At 57.9% G+C, this 19,872-nt stretch overlaps 1 protein-coding gene across 1 annotated transcript; it reads right to left on the reverse strand.

The window, feature by feature from the left end:
• Positions 1–199: 199 nt before the first annotated feature.
• Positions 200–19,872, reverse strand: CAOG_07766 (hypothetical protein; the record flags this gene model as incomplete). Its single annotated transcript, XM_004342790.2, has 11 exons — positions 200–5,779; positions 5,921–15,461; positions 15,504–18,070; positions 18,160–18,249; positions 18,318–18,410; positions 18,534–18,626; positions 18,733–18,863; positions 18,932–18,998; positions 19,093–19,229; positions 19,391–19,468; positions 19,767–19,872. 11 exons carry the CDS (start codon positions 19,870–19,872, stop codon positions 200–202), a joined length of 18,483 nt encoding a protein of 6,160 aa, XP_004342839.2.

A 19,872-nucleotide genomic window follows, 5' to 3' on the forward strand; every position in this document is an offset into this window, starting at 1 on the left:
AAAAGTGAACATGGCAAAACGTAATGAAGAAGAGTCTAAGAAAGCAGGAAGCAGCAAAATCAATGCCCATTTGCACAATGAAAACTCTAACGCAAACCAAAAAGTGCATGTATCTCTAACATTAAACAAAACAAGAAAACAATACGCAAACATTCACACGAGCAAAAAAAAAAAAAAAAAAAAAAACAATCAAAACAACTTAGTCACTGCGAGACGGAAGAGGAGGCAGGGACGCAAGCGCTGGCTTTAAAGAGGCAGGTAGCGGGTTGGCAGGCGACACGTCCGGTTTAGCGGCGAGAAGCAAGGACGCTGCTCTCGCGACGCGCGAGGATTGCTGGCGATGGAAGATCAGGCCTGCGCTCCGCAAAAGGAGACGGTGCATCCAATCTCTGACCTCAGGATTGCCACAAAGCAGAGTAATGTAGACAGAGTCATCAGGGTAGGCGTCGTCAGACGTGAGTGGGTCGGAAATGGTGGGCGCCGAGCTGGATTGCCGGTGGCTGTGTGTCCACTTGCGGAAGCGGCCTTGATGGGCATCCAACTCGTGCTGAGCGTCCGCGGCAGCTTCAAGGGACAATAGAGAGACTTGTGAATTGGAAACTTGCTCGTCTGTCGTCGCCTGCTGGATGCGCAGTAGGATTTCACGCTGCTGCTTGGACTTGGCTGCGGCGTTCTTGCTCGTCACCACCACCACGCCGCGCTCCCGCAGATTCACATCGAGAATGCGCACATACGGTATGTCGTGCTTGACACGCAAGTACCGATGAGGGCTGTACTTGATGATCAGCAGCCGTGTGTCTGTGAAAAGCGCGTACCGATGTTTGCCCGTTCCCCGATGCGATAACGGCGGTGCCACTCCACCCTGGCCGTCGCCCATGTGCAGCACGCCAGTCTGACTAGCGCGCAGATCGGCGTCCTTTCTGGCCAAGGCCTCGTGAGTAAACCAGGAAGACTGAGCTGCGTCACCTTCCGACTCGTCGTCCGAATCCGACTCTTCGTTCGTGGAAGCAGCATCGTCTTCGCGGTTGGGGCGAGGCTCTGCATTACTACTGGTGGTGGGGACGCTGCTGTTACTGTGGCTGGTGTTGGTGGTACTGGCATGACCAGTGTCCAAACCAGTCGCAGAAGCACTTGCTCTGCGGCCGCCAGAGCTGCTGGAGAACAAATCAAACTTGATGGGAACATCGCTCTCTGGAATCTCATCCGCGTTCGACAAGACATTGCGTTGGCGATGGAATGGGCGGCGCAGAGCAGTCAACACGCGATGAGAATGGCCAGAGCTCGAGGAAGACGTGGCGAACTGAGGGGGTGCTGCGTTTGGTGCAGAGTACGACTCGGGCTCGGCAGGCCCGCCGGCGACTTGCCCAGCGTGCTTGAGCGACACGTGGCGTTTGCGACGCTCGCCAAATAAATGATAGGTTCGGTAGGTGGTGGGCTCGGCTTCGAGCTCAACGTGCGATATGTACCGACCGGCAGACTGGTATCGTCCGTCATCTACGAGCTGAAGCATCATGGCACCTTCCGCCTCGTGCTCTGAATACACACGAATAACGCCGTCCGTGTGCACGTGGCGCGGGAGGCGAACGCGCTCTGTCAATTCTTGAATGTTACGCACATTCACGAGCCCGTTCAGGGCGCCAGTGGTAAAATCTAGGATGCCGAGGACGGGCTTCACCACGCCGCCAACAGTCCCAACGGCCAGTCCCTTCAGCAAGCCTTTGGGGCCGTCTTGGCGAGCACGGCGGATCGGAGTCATCGTCAAGCTTTCTGCACCGCCGATAAAGCCGCGCAACAAGCGCTGGCCGCCCTGGAACAACCCCTGTCGCAGTCCAGTGGGTGGACGGGTGAAGACACCCTCGCGACGCGCCTGGAAGGCAGGATCGAAGGACAGAATTTCCAGACCTTCAGCCAACGAGGTCAGCACACGAGCCACGGCCCCGACAGAACCGCGCAAAAAGTAGGCCGTCATGTCCTTGGCGCCATTCCGCACGCCCTGTGCAACTTGGCCATCTCGCTCGCGGTACGCCTGAATTGGCTCGTTCACTAACGCTCGCACGCCCGCCGACATGCATTGAAGGACGTTGGCTGGGTTGCCAAGCACGTCAAAGGAACCAAGAACGCGGTACACGCCCCGGAGCAAGTGCTCATTGTAGTGTTGTAGCAAGCGAGGGGCGATGAGTCCGGCTGGACAAAGCACTTGCGAAAGCGTCACGCTCTGGAGCCGTATATCGGCATCGTTGACTTTGGTGAACGTGCCGCCAATGGACCGGACGACCACCGAAAACACGCGCTCGCCGACCGGCTTGAGCGCCTGCGAGCGCACCCAGTCTTCGAGCTGCAGTTGCTCTCCTTCCAATCGCTTGCGCTCCTCGTCGTCCTCGGGCCGTGTTTCCAGCGACAAGATGGCGGCTGCAGTGCCACCAATCCTCGATTCGGTTGGAAGCTCCACCGCGTACGGCTGCATCGTGACCTCCTGCAGCTGCGCGGCTGCCCCCGTCACCAGGCGAACAGTGCTATTCTCAATCACGCCGCTCATGCCTTGGTCGGCAAGCAACACGCGACTGCTGCGGTTGGACAGATTAAAGCTAAACGAAATGTCCAGCGGATCAATCACCAGCAGGCCAATGTAGACTTGTCGGGAGGTGACGGTTTCGGTGACCTCTTCGCGGAGACTGGCTCGGTTGAACTTGGCCGATCCAAGAATGTTTCGCAAGTCGCTCAGGCTGCGCAACCGACGGAAGGGGGAGCTGGAATTGAAGTTGCGCAATCCGTGCGTGGGCCCGACCGATGCTGGCACCAAGCGGGACACAATGTCTGCATCGCCGTCTGCAACTTCGGCGCCGGAAGAGTCAATTCGGCTGGATACAACCTGTTGGGCGGCAGCAACGCGCCGGCGTTGGAAATCCTCGATGAGGGCCAGGTCGCGATTGCAGAACTGTGCCAGCTCGACCAAGGTGAGTTCGTCGAGTTTAACGGCTAGCGGCGCAATCGAAAGCCGAAGCATCGGAATCAACAGCATGGAAGACTTGTATCGGGTTTGAGCGACAGGAGGAGCAACGACTGCAGACGTCCGATTGACCGAGCGTTCCGCCGTCGCGGCAGCCTGCAGGCGTGCGTTCGATGTACTCAAAGTTTCCTGTCGACGCATGGCGGGAACGCCAGCAATCATGAAATTAAGCATCACGAACGGCCGCTGTTCGAGATGGCGCTGGAAGCGCGGAGCCAAGATGGTTGGGAATTGGGTGTTGGGGAGTTGCGAGTCGATTTGGAAGCCACCAATGCGCCAATCACCCTGCACAGTGTTTGCAAGGCACAGACGCCCAAAAGTCCCAGTCAATGCGGTCAGCAACGCCATTGGGAAGACGGATGTCTGTTCGCTGTTGTTGTTGCTGGTGGGCGAGGCAACCTGCAATGATGCGCTTGCCACTTGAGCATCCGCCGCCTGCGAATCGCGCAGCGCAGCGTTCGAGTCGGAAATCCACGTTTCCATGTCAAGATTGCGCCATGACATGTAAATGAGATCTCGCGGAGCTGCCGTCATGAGAGACAAGCCGACTCCTCGAATCATCAAGTCCATGCGCAAAACACCCGCGACCTGGACAATGGAGCCATGGCGGTCGAGTTGCTCTTGGAAGGACAGACCAAAGTTGCCGACAATGGCGTTGGCGAGATTCTCGTCTTGTGTAAAGAGAACGACGCGTGTCGGCCCATCCGGGAATGTGGCACAGTACACAATCACAGATCGTGCAGGCACGACAGTCCCGTCGGCGGCTTGGTGGGAAGCAAGCTCCACAGTCCGCTCAACGCAGGCTATATCGAGGAGATGGATGGGATCTGCCCATGCGACGGCCGATGATGTTGACGCACGCCGGCGCCCGCCCACGTCGGTCTGCATGGAGGCCAGGCTGGTCGAGCTGGCGCCCAATTCGGGGGAAGAGAGCTCATCGGTCGCCCAGCAGAGCTTTTCGGCACCCAGTGGCAAGTCCAGGGCGTACGGCCACGCCGTGCCCGGTTCGAGCAAGCGCGCCCAGCTCGCGTACGGTTGCCAAAAGCGAATTGGCAAATCCGGGCAGTGATTTTCGACACGCACAGTTTCCATGCCGAGCGTGTTGGTGAAAACCATCACCATGGACGAGTCTTTGACAGTCAGCGTCATTCTTACGGCCACGTTGCGGTTGGTGGCCTTGTCGTACATGACAATGACCATGGACTGCAGGCCTTCCAAGCCGAACGGGGCCGACCATCGCGTGTCAATCACCTCTCCCGTCACCATGGGAACATTGCTCAATCTCATGCTGAGCAATCTCGCCGCATTGGATGAATTGGACTGCTCGCCCGCACTCAGCGTGGGGCCCATGGATTTCGCGCGCGAGGCCTTCAGAGGCCAGTGAAGCGGCACTGTTTCTCCTGGCCGAACCGCAAAGCCCCACGCATTGCCGGGGTCGCCTCCGGGAGACGACACGGATGCCGCCGCCAAGTCCTCTGTGAAGCGCTTATTTCGTCGGTTGCGGTTGGGATGGATGAGCTTGAAGAGCTGCGGATGTCGGCGCGCAAACTGCTCGTCTTTGGGTTCTAGCAACGAATTGCATTCGCGCCCGTCCTGGTGCTCGTACACGCGGCGGAAGAGGAGCGGCATGCCAGTTTCATTCATAATAATCCAGCGCGGCTCAATCGTGACAATCTTGGTCAGCTGGTGCGACGCCAGCGCGATCGACACTGCAAACTCGTAGGTGGCCGACTCGTGCGGAAGGGGCATTGGCGCAACCGAGTTGCACCGGTCACGTTGAAAGTCCATGGAGCACACGGATGGGGCGGTGGATTTGGTCTGCGCTGGCGGTGGCAACGGTTGAAAATCTGCATCCACGGTCGGGACGGCAATCGCTGCGGGAATAGCGGCGTTGGGCGTCGGGATCGAGTCTGGGTCGAGCGGACTCGTTTGAGTGTCAGTGGCGGCCTCTTGAGCGGGTTCCTCCAAGATTGGCGAAAGCACGGTCGGCTGCGCAATGCCCGGTACCGTCGGTGGCGCTGTATCCCCTGCAAGACTCGGTGCGACGACAGCCGCTGAATCTACGACGCGTTCGGTCGAGTTCATCATGACTGGCTCGTCGTGTAGCTCTGCAACAGCTGGCACAGGGTCCTGCGAAGCCAGCACTGAGGAAGGCTCTGCTGTCAAAACCAGGTCTGGCTCGGCGGCATTGGCGGCTGGCAAATCATTCACACTCTGTTTGTCCTTCTTTCGCGACCGAAGGTGAGAGACCACGTCTCGGAAGCGACGCTTTGGGCTTTTAGCAGAGCCTTGAGTACCACTAGAGATTTGCGACGCAGAGGGTTGCATGATCTCGTCTGTGTTCGCGGAGACTTTGTTGGACGAGCTCAGGTGAAGCATCTTTTTCAGTTTTGTTGTAGCGCTGGCGCGTTTTTTGGAGGAGCTCGAGGCGACGCTCGCGGCGACAGACGCCACGGACATTTGATCGCCCTCTTCTGGAGCTCGAGTGGAGTCCGACGACGAGATGGCCCGCTCGAAGGGCGACGGACGTGCGAATCCCGCGGACAAGGGCGCTTCTTCACGCGCACTGACTGAAAACTGGAACGAACTGCCAACAGCATCAATGGGCAAGGGCTCTGACCAATTGGAACGCTCGTGCACACTGATAAACGCCATCGGCTTGGAGAAAACGGACAGCAGCGAAGACCGATGCGAAAATGAGAAGAGCGCAGGAGCGACGGGTTGACGGTCTGCCTGCTGCTCGCCCGTATTCGAAGCGGCGACGGACGGATCCTGAGAGATGAGGGACGTGAACGAGGTGTGAAGCGGAGGGACTACTCCAAAGGAATGCTCGTACATGCTTGACGAATGCGACCGCGCGGACAAGTTTGAAATTTGGCGGGACAATGAGTGCCTGGAGCTCTTCTTGCTCACGTGCGGATTGTCTCCGATCGACAATGGAAGTCCAGTCTTGTTGATAATCCAGTACGGCGCGTAAAGATCAATTTCAAGCATGCTGCTGCCGGATTGCTCGTCTCGAGTCGGCACGTGCAGACCCAGAGTCAATTCCTGCTCACCACCGACAGTGGAGCGCAGCACAATGAATGGCTGATCGGCATCATCCAGAATGCCTGCAGCCGTGTGCCGATGGCGAATGCCGTGCAAGCCACCGCCCTCAGCTTCCGCCGAGTCAGAACCCGGCAGAGTTGGGCTGACGAGGCTGATTTCGCCGAGGTCAAAGTGAGATGCAAACTGCAGCACTCTCGAGCGACTGTACGACAGGAAAACTGTGCCCTCAAGTTGCAGCGACGGAATCCGGACGAGCAGCGCGAACCGGCTGCGCAAGTCTACCGCAGTTACGCTCACCCGCTCGTCCTCCTGAATGTCCGACGAATGAGTTGTGAGACTGATTGAGCGGTCAGTCTGCTGTCGGACGCCGCCGCTGTTCGAGTACGCGCTGTTGGAATGAGCGGTTGATGCAGCCCTCCAAAAGGCGGGATCGTCGTCGGCGGCGGCGCTCGAGTATCCGCTGGCGACATTGTTGGCAGAGGCACTTCCCGTTGTTTCCAGCATACGCTGGACACACAGTACCTGCACTGGGACTGGGAGCAGGTTGCCAATCATCAAGGGCGCATGCAACGACACGGTATACGTCGCGTACATGGGATGACTTGGATGACTCCAGCGTTGCGCAGCCCGCGGCGTTGTCTTGAGCTGGAAGGCAATCATGTAAAAGTCATCGCTTGGCTCTGTGAGCAACGAAGCTGCTGCTGTTGCTGCTGTTGCTGCTGCTGTTGCTGCTGTTGCTGCATCCGAGGTGGTCGCAGCGTCCGTTGGCGCTGCTGCTCGAGGAATCACCAACTCGCGCAGCGGAACTGGAATGTTGGAAATGTGGGTGCGCCGAAGGGTGCGCCATTGCTGCTCCTCCAAAGAGTACGTGGAGTGACTGTGCGTTTGAGGGAGGTGCGGAATCCAGGAAGTGGTTGCTGCTGTTTGACTGGACTGGTCACCACCTCCTGCCACCATGTCTTCGGCATCGTGGGCAGACTCGATTTTCACCGACGACGCTTGCGGCGAGAGCGTAAACCCGAATGGCGAGCTCCACCGGAATTGAGACGGGTCTTCGAGACATGGTGCCTGCGGGCGCGCCGTCAGCTGAACCAGGCAATCGGCGGCACACAACCTCAGAGGGATGGCATACGTTCCCGCCGGAAGAAGTTGGATGATAAACTGGGTCGACGCCCGCCTGATACCAATGGCCATTCCACCATCCTCGGCGCCAGAACGACCCGCAAAGTGAATCAGCTCGCCCATGCGGAGCATACTCGCGGTTGCGTGAGAGTGGCCTGGCGTCGGAGAACTCGAGGAGGTGGATGGCAGGTTTGCCGACGGATCCGTGATATCCAATGGGGTGGAGATTCGCTTTGAATCTCCAGAGTCCTTGTGCTCAGAGTCGGAAGCAGAGACGCGCCGAGGAGGAGTGGAGAGGGCACGAACCTGGTGCGAGCTCGAGCGTCGACCGCCTGCCACACTCAGCGACTCGTCGGGATCATCGAGAGACAGCTCGAATCCAGCACGGAAGGTGGCAGTAACGTTGAGCTCTAGAGGGACGGAAAGTGTGTTGACAACCATGTGGGCAGATCGGAGAGTGGCAATGCGCACGCCTTCGACCATGGTCACTTCGCAAACCAGGCGGGCTCCGGCACGCCGTTCCGGGCAGCCAGCCAGGCGAAGGAGGGAATTGCGAAACTCGCCGACCTCTTGGGCATGCTGAGCGGCCTGGTCTTGCGCAGTCTTCAATGGCTTGCGCGACCACAAGGAAGGTAGCGCAGCTGATGAGCTGGGTGTCGACGGAGTCACCTGCTGCTGGAGATTTGCATTTGCTGTGCCTTGCGGTTGAGGCGGCGACGAAGCGGCCGCTTTCCATCGAGCTTGCGCAACGAGCTCCATCGTTGTCGGGACGGGCTCCATTTCAAACGTGAAAATGCCGACCTTGTCCACGGGAATGAATTCCACCTCCTTCCACGCTCCATCCACAAATCCGACCGAGACCCGCGTGGCCGTGGTCCCGCGCAAAAGAAGCAGGTGATCGGGGAACAGCTCCATGCTGTTGTTGCCAATGTCGAGCATGACCTCGGCGTCAGGCTCGACGCGGATGCTGAGGGATTCGTCGTAGCTCGACTGCTGCACGAGCAGGAGCGGCAACCCCGTGTGGTTACGAAGACGGTTGTTTTGCGCGCGAGGTCGTTCAGGGAAGGGTGCATCTTGCTGCTGTCCGACCGTTGTTGGTGGTTGTTGTCTCCCACTGGCATTGAGCAGCATGGCGTCGCGCTCGAGGGCCTCGAGCATCAACAGCGAAAAGTTCAACAAGCGTGGCGAGGCAGTCAGCTCCAGCCGGTCGTACGCTCGAAGCGACACGTGCAGCGGCCCGCTCAGGTCTTGCAAATCCTTAAACACCGCGGCGTTGATAATCCACGGACGCAGTTGACCGCGAGAAGTGCGAATAGGCTCGAGCAACGGCTCCCAGCACGTCATTTCGTGGTTAAAGTAGGAGGCAATGACACCAATCGTGACACGACCGTTCAGCACCGAAGACCAGTCGCGGAAGGAGCCCGTCAAACTCACCACCGACGAGACCATGGGCATCGGTTTGGAGGCGCTGTCGTCGACCAAACTCAATTCCACCTTGTCCACCAACCACGTCAGACTGCTGGAATTGGACGCTGGCACGGACGCTGCCCATCGACGACGCATGTGCCCGTGGCGGTCATGCCTGTGGAGAAAGGCGTGCTTGGACTGCTCCTCGCGCAGGTGCAAGTACCAGCGGTTGGGCACGACAGGCTGCAAGCCGTACTCGTGCAGCCCCTGGAGCATGGCAGACGAAGTGCCCTGCGCGTTACTCGCGGCAGCATCCTCCGACTCTGCCACACCGTCCTTGCAGCGCGGGAGATCGCACAATTGGGGACTCGAGTAGCCCAGCCAGGCATCGTTGGCAATGGTCATCAAAAAGCGCATGTCGCGATAACCAACTTTGATTCTCAGTGGACTAATCCGAAGCTCTGACTTGCTCTCATAAGCGTCCTCGTCGGCAAAGTCGGATTGCGTGACGGTTTCGGCTTGCTCGCCTTGCTGCTGCTCAGCCTCCTGATTGTCGGCCCCACTTGAGGCAGCCCCTCCGGAATTCTTGAGGACTTGCGCACTCTGCTCGCCAGAATACAACAGCTGATACTTGACTGTGGCTTCGCTGACAACGCGCGACATGGTTGAATAGGGTTGGAGCGCATTGAAGGATCGCAACTCGACAAAGTTGAGCGAGGCGATCGCAAAGGATGGAGGCAAGTCGCCGACTGATTTGCCATCCGTGCCTGGAGTCCACTGGATGTCACGCCAATGCAGACTAATGTCACGAACTTCGGCATACTGCAAAAACGAATTGCGGCAAACGGTGCGCTCGTACACGCGCGCTGTGATGGATGGAATGCAGACCGCCAAGCTGAATGTTGTGAAGGGGCTCTCGCACGACGACGCGTCGGAGACGGAGGACGTCAGGGCATCGGGCTGCTCTGTTGTTGGCAGATGGGCGGTGTTGTCGACGCTTGGCCTGGAGCTGTCAAGCTCGGTTTGGCTGGCAGATGACCAAAACCAGTCCACGGACGTCAGCTCGGTAATCGTGTCAATGGCAAACCAGCCGATTCGGCCAAGGAAGGAACCGCAGATGCTGGACTGCAGGTCGGAGGTGAGAACGCACAACGCCATGCGGTTGTCGGCAAACATGGTGGCGGAGAAGACCAAAAATGGCCTTTGAGCGCCATCATCGGGCTCAGGCAAGCGGTGGCGGATGAGAGGCATGTGCAGCAACCGCGAACACGGCGGCCAGTGGTACAAGGACAAGAGCTCGCTGGACACTGTTCCTTGGCCCTTCCACAGAAAGTGCGGCTGCATGCGCGAGTTTTCGCTGCACCGCGAAGAGCGCTTGCTCATGTCGTCAGGGAAGTGCTGCTCCCAGATGGCAATCTCAGACTGCTGGCCGGATTGCAGCACCACAGAGTGCTCGCTTCCTTGCCTCGCACTGGAAAGATCTACAGCTTTGATTCCGGCCAAGGAGACGCGATACTGTGAGTCTGGTTCGGCCGATTTCGGAGCGGTGGACGTGATAGTTGGGATTGCCGGTGCGTCCGCCGACAGTGAGCCATCGTGTGAAGCACTATCATCCCTGTTGTTGTCTGACTGGCTGGCAGAAGCTTGAATTTCGCGCCGGAGCGGGGTGTCGCTCAGCGCAGACGCCACCAGAATCTCCAGCAGAGCGTCGGACAGCAACACTCGACAAATGTCCGTGACTGTTTTCGAGGGAATGTCGGTTGTTTGATCAACAGCCAGGACAATATCGAGCATTTTAAAGTGCATCGTAAACGAAAAGTCCATCGTGGATGCAAGCGCATACGAAGCCGCCTCGTAGTGTCGAATGGTCTTGTAGCCTGGCGACTTGCGATACTTCAAGTCGAGCGGGCGGACGGGAGAGCAGGGCTCGACAGTTGCCTGGGATGTGGTTGCCGTGTCGCTAAACGTGACTGTCTTTTTGCGAGCTGGCAGAGCAGCGCCATTCTGCGGAACTTGCTGTTGGGACCGCGGTGGATCCTGCACATTGCTGCTGGGCTCGACTTGTTCCACGGCATCGGCGGGGGCGGCGGGGGCATCCGCGGTTCCTTGCGTGTTGTTTAAACCAGCACCTCCGCGCTGCTTGACTGTCGAAGCAATGTCCGTCCACATGCGCTGAGCTCTCTTGGCAACTGCGACCGGGGCGATCGTCGTGCCGTCCCGCGCCATGCGATCCGCAGTACTGGCCATTTGGCTGCCGATGCATTCGACAATTCGCCTCTTTGCGAGTCGGAACTGCCTGCGTGCTTCGCTCTCGATCTGCTCGTCTTCTCCAGTGTCGCTGTCAGTGTCGCTGTCAGCGGCGTCTTTTCCATTATTGTCGTCAGGAGCCGTGGATTCCTCAGAAGTGACTGAAGACTCGCTCGTTCGCGCCTCGGAGCCAAAGTGCTGAGTGTCTAGCATGGAATGCTGCCATGCGGACGAGGCCTCGGGGCAGGGTGGAAGGTCGGCGTTTGGCTGAGTTGTGCCATCTTCCATCGTCAACTGAATCTGATGTCCGCGACTGCTGCTCAGCAAAGCGATACGCATAAACTGATACAAGATAATCAGTTCGTGCAGCGTCTTGGGTTGCAGGCTGTCGCCCTGCTTGGAGAGCGAAACACCTTGTGGACGCAGGACAAACGAGGCATCGCCACCCTTGAGCGCGTGCCACTTCATGTGCACAGGCGGGAGAGTCCCTCCCAACACGGTGAGCTGAATCAGCTTGATCAGCGCGTTCACAGCGTACAATGCGTGCGCCAGGGTAATGTTGGTCAAGCGCATGAGAAGCGGCGGCAGCGAGCAGCTCATGGTCACCCGCGTGAGCAGATACAGAATTGGTCCCTTTGGGCTGCCTTGGAGGCGCATCAGGGCCGCCACGTCGTCTTCGCTGTCGGACGCTTGGCTATCGTCGGAACCCAGCAGGCTGTCGTCATCATTCAGCTCGTCACGGTCAACCACGCGACATGCTGTAAATGCAAGCGCTACCAACAGGTCGATGTCTGAGAGCGGCATCAGAAGCGAGCGGTGAATCATGCGAGAAGAATTGACACGCTTCGGAATGGTGGCAGGGCTCGGAGCTGGCACCGATTCATGCGCCCACAGCCGTTGGTCGGACAAAATGTAGCCGCCAATGACATAGACAGAACACAAGACTGCCCCCATCACCTTGACGGATGCCAGCACTGTCGTGTCCAGCGCTCGTAGGGCAGGATCGACGTCAGCGCTCGCTTCTTCAGCGGGAGATGGACTGGTCGCGACAACTTGGCGCATCGTGCTGCCGCTTGAAACGCGTACCTCGCCACTTGCAAGACCCTTGGCCAAGCTCACGTCAATGCGATTGGTCTGCAGCAGAATGACCGGAGTGATATCTCGGCTACTGCTGTCGTTGGCCTCGCGAGAGTGCAGCGGGTCGCCAGATGCCGAAATGTTTGGCACCAGTGGCGTCGACTCGACGGGGAAGGATAGGCCTGCCGACATGGTCAGGCTCACATCCGAACGTGACAGAATCATTCCAATCATGTGCAAAAGCACAACATCGGCTGCCTGATCTTGCGACTTGTCGTCAGAAGATGCCGATTGGCTGGGCCGACGAAACTGTCGCCGCCTTGCAGCCAGCGCCGAGGCAATTTCGAGATGGTGAAGCCAAGTGCGTGCAGTTGCGAGATATCCCGACAAGGCATCAAAAATTTGGGGGTGGCCGGCGATTGCGACGTGGCCAAGGTCAAACGAGGCAGCCGTGATGCTTTGCAACGTCTTGACCACCTTGTCAAACCCGACAGCAGCAAAGGTGTCTTCTTTGCTGTTTTCTGCTCCAGAGAAAGCAGCGCCGCTGTAGGCATCGGGCTCGTCTGAAGAAGGCTCTGCTGATGCCGGAGACCCATCACCGTTGGCTTGGAGGATGGGGGATGCGGACATGGCTGATTTCGCGCCCACACGCAGCAGAGGCGCCAGAGGTGGCTTTCCATCGGAAGAGATGGGATCGAACGAGCATGTTCCGCGCGCTTCCGCGTTGCTGCTCCGGCGATCCATGTGGAAGAACATGTATCGTCGCGAGCCGTCGGGCACCACGGGAAACGACAGGAACATTTGGGACAAATCCACCACCGCTTCGGTGGCAAGCTTGGCAAGCGATATTTCGGGTCCTTGCGAAGCAGCAACCGTGTTTGCTACAGTCCGGACGGTGGTCGACATGGCTTCAGAGTGCATGTGCAGCAGCGCGACCTGCGAGTCACGGAGGTCAAAGTCCGCGGCTTCGATGGTCACATGCAGTGTTCCAAACACGCCGAGGGTCGTCACAGCGGCCCCAAGAAGGGAATTACTCACGTCCTGTGCGTCGCTCGCGTTGGCAGAGGAGGATGAAAGGGACTCTTGCTCAGTTGCGGAAGACGTTGGCCAGGCGGTGGTCATGACGACGCGGCGCAAGATTGTGCGCAAGTCTTTGGATGGTTTGGGCTGATTCGTGCCTGCCTGAGCAGCACTGCCTGCACTACTGGTGGACGGCGCTGTCTGGTTTCTTTCCAAGTTGCCAGAACGCTGGTTGGCGGCAGCCGAGTCAGCTGGGGTGGTTGATGCGGTTGCTGCTGTTGCTGCTGTTGCTGCGGTTGATGGTGTTGCAATCGCACTCGCTACGGCATCCAGAGTGGACCGTCGCTCATCGAGGTTGCGGCTTGACTTCATGGCAGCCACAACAGAGCGACGAATGGACGTGGCTTCACCACCCCTTGCAGCCGCGTGCTGGCTGAGTCGCTGCTCGATGCGCGGGTTGACCAGCAAGACGTGATTGTTTGTACTATCCGTCAGCGTCGAGTTCACCAGCTCTGTCAGGGTGGGCAGGTCGGGAAACTCGTAGAATGCGAATGGGTGCCGCTGAGCAAAGGCAAAGAACGGCAGGAAGGACTGCATGTCCAGCATGCCAGAGACCACTCTGGCCTCCACCTGCAAGTCCGTTTGAATGGCATTCTTGTTTAACAGACGGGCTAGCTGGGAAACGTCGGCGGGAGGCACTGGGCCAGACGGCGACTGAAAGACGAGGGACTTGCGGCGAGCCCGACTGGCGTGTTGGCTACGGAACTTGGACAGCTTTGAAAACTTGAGCGGATCTGACATGAGTGCGCTCATATCGCACGCCACGCCGGCGGCAAACGAGACCATTGTCAACTCGAGGCAGTTGCAAGGTTGCTCGCTGCTGCTGCTGCTGCTGCTGCTGCTGCTGCTGCTGCTGGCCCCATTGTTGCCCATGCCGCTCGAGATCCACGTCCGCCGAGCCGCAACTGGCGATGGATTGTCGTCGGTGGTGTCACGAGTCGCACTCCCAAAGGTAGCTGTAGCAGCAGGTACAGGCGACTCAGACTGGAATGGCTCTGGACTGCTATCGAACAGTTCAAACGCCCGAACGGAAGCAGTGGCCGTGAGGCACTGACGGCCAAACTCAATGTAATGACAAGAGATGGCCGATGCATTCATGGTCCACACTTGCTCAATGGTGCGGCTTGGAATGTTGACGGACGGCAGAGGGGTCTGTTGCTGCCCTGGAGTCAGGTTGGCAAAATCCAACAGCTCGCTGGCGAACGCAAAGCGAATTTGGACGCTGCCAATTAAAGTGTGCAGTCCAATGGTCGCTTGCCCACTGGGAATACACCTTCGATCGCGGTGCCAGCGCCGATCGTTTTCGGCGAGACGTCGAAGCTCGTTGAGGGTGGTGCCGGAAGCGGGCAGCTCGAGCGGATCGTACTTGAGCTCTCCGTGCACCGGGCAGAGACTGTACTCTTTGTAATTGGATGGAGGCAGCTCGGTTGCTGTGATGTCGCGCTGCGGAAGAGCCATCGAGCAGGTGCAGATGCCCAAGAGCGCGCGGCGGTTGAACAGCTCGACCTGCCGCGTTGCTTCGACATTGGGCACGCCAGCAGCGTCCGACCACATTGCAACGCGCTCGTACCAGCTCAGAATTCTGTGGATTTTGCGTTCATCCACAGCAAGGACAACCGTAGGGATGGTCACTTCGCACGAAAGCAGTGCGCTCGTCGCGGACGAGCCCGTCACCCCAACTTGCAGTGGTGACTGAGCAGGTAGTTGTCGCGTTTGGAATCGCGCAAGGCGCGACGTGGAGCGCAAGGTTTGCGATTTCGAGTCATCACCTAGTGCTCTTGAATGCGGGAAGTGCTGGACGATCATGCACGAAATCTGCATTGGCTCCAGCAGGTGCAACGGATGAGACTTGGGGTCCCGAGGCGTCGCAGACACTGCTGCAGCCGCAGGGTTATCGTTGTTGGTGTTGTTGCTGCTGTTGCGGCTGTTGCTGCTGTTGTCGGAGGAGCGGCGGTTTAGCACTTGACGCCAGTCGTCTTCAACATCGCAAACAACCGCCTGAAGCCCATGGAGCACCAGTGCATAGTGATGAGCGTTCAACAGCTCGGTCAACCGGGTCCTCGACGTGTGGCCTGATGGGATTGGCGCTTTCGGGGTTGGCAATGGCAACGGCGGCGGCGGTTTGTCCTCGCTTTTCGACACCGATGGCAAAGTCGCCGGAGCAGCTGGCGCGGCAGCAGGTTGTTGCAAGGAAGCTTGTTGCTGTTGCGTGGTATGTTGCGGGCTGGTCGATGGATGCATCAAGATGGGCGATATATCTGGGGTGAGCACCCCTGGTTGCTGGACGCTGGGCCTTTCGCTCGGCGGTTGCGGTAGGTCGCCAGCAAGCGCCGCAGCCGACGGGACAAAGCCAATCTCGGTTGGAGGAGGAATCGCGGATTGAGTGATGTTTGGTGTCATGTCAGCAGCGTCACCAGGCTGAGTCACGGACGCGGTCGGAGGAGCGGCAGTGCAGCAGCAGTGTCGGGCATGGCTGTTGGTAACGCTTCACTGGCTATTGTTGTGCCAGGGCTACCCTGATGACGGATGGCTGGGCAGCGGCTCTTTATTGGCCGCAGCAAGTACTTTTGTTGACCCCACACCAGAGGCTTCTCCAGCACCCGGTCGCGATGTCACGGCTGCAGGCGTTGTCGAGGACTGTTTGGTTGTTGCAGTGCTGAGATGCTCCTGGTGCAAGAGCTCGAAATTCTCCTGCAGATTGCCGCCGAGGGCGACTGCTGGTGAAATGTTGCTCATCAGAATATGCCCTGGATGCAGGACCAGGAGAGCATTGCTACGATATCGGCGCTTGTTTTGCCGACGCCCTATATAAGATTGCGACTTGCTTGCCGACCCGGAACCGGCCATAACTTGGGCCGGTGGTCGCGGGATTGGCAACGCGCTGTGTGAATGGTACTCGAGCGTTAGCGGCGTGAGCAGTCGGCTGTTGCGGCGAGTGCTCGTGGCGGTGGTGGGGGTGGTTGTGGTGGTGGGCTCGATATGTGCCGCGCTTCGTGTGGTGTGCAACTGCTGCGAAGCACGCTTCATCTCGCTAGACGCCGGGAAAAGAACCACAGGGCTGTGGACATTGGCCCAGAGCGCCACCGACTTTTGAGACTCGATAGCGCGATCAAGCGCATGTCGAGCGGCAGCCTGGAGCATGGCGACTCTGGCCCAGAAAAAGCTCTTCACCTGCTCCAGATGAATATCGCCCGGAGATGTGACAAACTCGGTGAGATAGTTGACAAACGTCACCGAGAAGGTGAACACCGAGGGGGCCAACTGCAGCTCGACACGATAGTCTTGTAAAAAGACGAGCGGATTGTGCTCAAACAACAGGTGAAGGAGCGGAGTGTTGTCGGCGATGGGTGCGCCCGCAGTGGGCTGCGTTGAACCAAGGAGAAACGAGTGTTGCGGGAAGGAAGACGCGAGTGCCGGGAGCGTGCCGACGGCGGGAACAGAATTACTAAGCAAGAAAATGTCGCGCATGCAGGCATTCTGAGTGTGCCAGTCCATAAGAGACACGGTGCCCACGGAAGCTTCGTACAACAGGTGGTTGAGGGATCGGCACTGCGACGCTCGAAGCAGCAAGTGGTTGAGGGCAAAGTGAGCCACTACGCGGCCAGTTTCGGAGGCCGCGGTGTCGGTGTCGACGACGGGAATGGACGAGGAGCTGGGCTGCGCGTCCGATACCTGCCTGTCAGGCCGTCGGGAGTCATCCAGCACCACCAGACTGAGCGAGCGCAAGTTGAACTCGACCTCCAGCCAAAGGCCAGACAGCGTGAATGCCGCGCTCGGCACCTGTGCAGTATCGAGCTCGTCGGGCTGGACCATCCAGGTCCAACCCGCGGCCAGTGCATTGGTCGAGTTGGCTGCGCCAGCTGGGGAGGTTGTGCCGGGTGTGCTGGGTGCGGATGCCAGAGTTGGGGACGTGACCAGTAGAAGCGGTCGCTCTGGCGATGTCAGAGCCGGGAGCAAGTGAAGTGTCGAGTACAGCGTCCATTGACTTGAGCCTGGCCATAGGCTCGCCAAAAAGTACAAGATTCGGTTGGTAACACTTCGCTCTTCCTCGTGCATGGCTGACAATGGTCTGGTGGAAGCTCGGCGAGCAGCCGCAGCCAAAGCGGACACGTCGCCGTCCTCACCCAAAGCGGCGTTACTCGTCGAAGAATACGAAGACGCTGCGTTGCTGGTTGCTGTCTGTTTCGAACTTGTCGCAGCGCGCTTGTGCTGGTCAGCAGCAGCGGCCTGCGCCTCTCGTTGGCGCTGAGCTAACGTCATGTCAGCAAGTTGACGAAACAGCACAGCATCACAAAGTGACAGGCCGGCGTTTAGCTCGACAAGTGCTGGATCGCGATGATGAGTGTCCAGGTGCAATCCAAGCTGAATGTAGCGACCAATGTACTGTCGGCGCCGCTCCATGTAAGAATGGATGCTGGCTGCAGAGTATGTCCGCTTGCGCTCTCGCAACGTGGCCAAAGTTGCTGAAATGGCATACTGCCAACGGAGGCGGGCGTACGCGTCCCGAGCAAGCACTTGGTCTGGCGCGCTCCAGTCACAAACACCCTGGTAATGCCGCATCGAGGGAGACCATGACTGCGTGAACGCTTGCTCGGGCGTTTTGATCAAGGTGGATTGAGGTGGCAGACGCGTGGGCCGCAAGTGCAGGTTGCGGCGGATGAGAACGAGTCGTGTGTGCAAGTCGAGGCAGCGGAGCAGGTTGGCCACCTGGGTGGAGGTCACTGACGACTGGATTTGACCAACAGTGCACTTGCACATCACGCAACCGGCCTGGACCAAGGCAGTATTTGGAACCGTACTGCCATTTGGTGTGGTTGTGGCAGCAGCTGCTTTGTCCGCTGTCTGTGGGGTGGGAGGCGGTGGCAGGAGCAGCGTGTTTCCGGGTACTGTGACTGTTGAAGCGACAATGCCGCTTTCTGTCGTGTCGGAGGACTTGTCTGTGCTGATTGATGACCGCTTGCCTGGGCGACGAACGGGGACGGTGACGGTTGGGGTCATCGGCGGCTCCGGTTGAGGCAGGCTATCGCTCATGGCAGAGATGCGGGCAGTCGCCGAGTGAGCCAAGTGCGGAGCGGCCGATAGCTGTGAATGTAACAAAAGGTAGTACCAAACCGGCTGGATGAGTGCAACTGGTAACCATACTGCAAGGCGCATTCCGTGCTCCGCCATACCTGCACTGAAGCCTGGAAGGGTTCGATCAAAAAGGCGTGTTTCTTGCGAGCGGCAAACGCTTCTTCTGGCTTCATGTTGGGGTTTGTAAACTAACTCGCACAAAAGTGAGGGGAGATGTAGAATTCGCAACCGCGGTTTTTCAAGCAAGCACGGTTACATTATTGGCCAGTCCATGGTGTGGGTCTGAGAGCGATTGTAAAAGACCGCCGTCGTTGTCCCAGTACAATGCAATGGAATTGGCGACGGCCAGCTACAGGTGCAACCCACGACAGTCGACCAAAAGAAAGAAAAGACGACGTGAGTGTCTCTCTGAACCCTGCATTGCTCGAACAACACGGTCGAACAGCCAACAAAAACAAAACACAAAAATCACCTTGGAAAAGGTTCTGGAATGAGCGGTAGAATCTGCGACATCCGAATCTTGCAGCGAGAGTGATCCCAAGATGCCACCAACTGCAAAGGATGGCTTTGTGATTTTGTAGGCAAAGAAAGTGTGTTCGCGTTCAGAAAATGATGGAAAAGTGAGTGCAACAACAGCACAACGGCACGGACTAGCCAAACGGCTGACTCACTGTCGAATTCAAAAGATCCGTCTCATAACGGATGTGGCAGTTGTCTACTTGGAGCCTCAGGGCACGCCCCACCATGCGCGCGAGCTGATAGAGTACACGCTGAAGCGCGCTGTACAACTTTGGAACAATCACTAAAACAAACCAAAATGAGGAAGGAAAGTGCGAGCAGGCACTCGGACGAGCATGAACACGAGCAAACCTTGAGACACTTTGGCACGAACAAAGGATGGCGGGGCAGCTTCAATGTGAGCAGCACGAGTTTTGGTCTGGTTGAAAAAACAAAAACGAAAACAAACGAACATTCAGAAACGACTTTTTGATACTCCACCCGCTCCTTCTCCCTCGTCCATTATTACCGACCTGGAACCGCGTGTCTGGGCCTGCGAGGAGCGTGACATTCTTGACTCGGACTCTGATTTCTTGAAGAAAGGGTCGCTTTCGAAAGAGCCAACCGATGATGCTCCATTTCGTGTGGACTGAGACCAGATCGACACCACCTACAGCACCTCCAATCCCAAGAATGAATGAGCACAAGATGGGATCTGATTGTTGCAAACTGTAACCGTCTAAACTGCAGGTGGAGCTGGGCTCTCGGGCTCTCGTGACAGTAGGACGAGCACAATCACAAAGTACGACGTGGTGACAAAAAATCCGTTACCTTCAAGAAGACAAAGTTCAACGCCAAGCGACTCGAGAATGGACTCTTGAAGGCGCATGTGCCGCAGCTCGATGAGCCCTGTATTCAAGATCGTGAGTCATTCCATCCAAGGGAGGATGCGCAGGAAAGGTGCGTCGTAGTCACAAGTGCAAAACGACTGTGACTTGCGTTCAAGTTCAGCCAAAAAAAAAAAAAAAAAAAAAAAAAAAAACCAGCACATCTTTTTTTTTCTTCTTGAAGGTTGCTGATTTAGTTCACTTTCGCAAGACAATGAACTTCTGCAATGCGCTGCTCTTATCAACGCAGTGTCGTGGCAATATCGCTCTGGAAACAATCGGGTTGGGGGCAAAAGAGGAAACGCAAACGGTCTCCTCACCTCGCCACAGATCGATGTGCACACCATCGACCGTCGACATTGGCACGAGCCATGGCGCAAGAAGGCGCATCACAAAGTGTGCTAGAAACGCGGATGGTCCTCGCAT

Source organism: Capsaspora owczarzaki (assembly GCF_000151315.2).
Source record: "Capsaspora owczarzaki ATCC 30864 unplaced genomic scaffold supercont2.16, whole genome shotgun sequence".
NCBI lineage: Eukaryota > Filasterea > Ministeriida > Capsasporidae > Capsaspora > Capsaspora owczarzaki.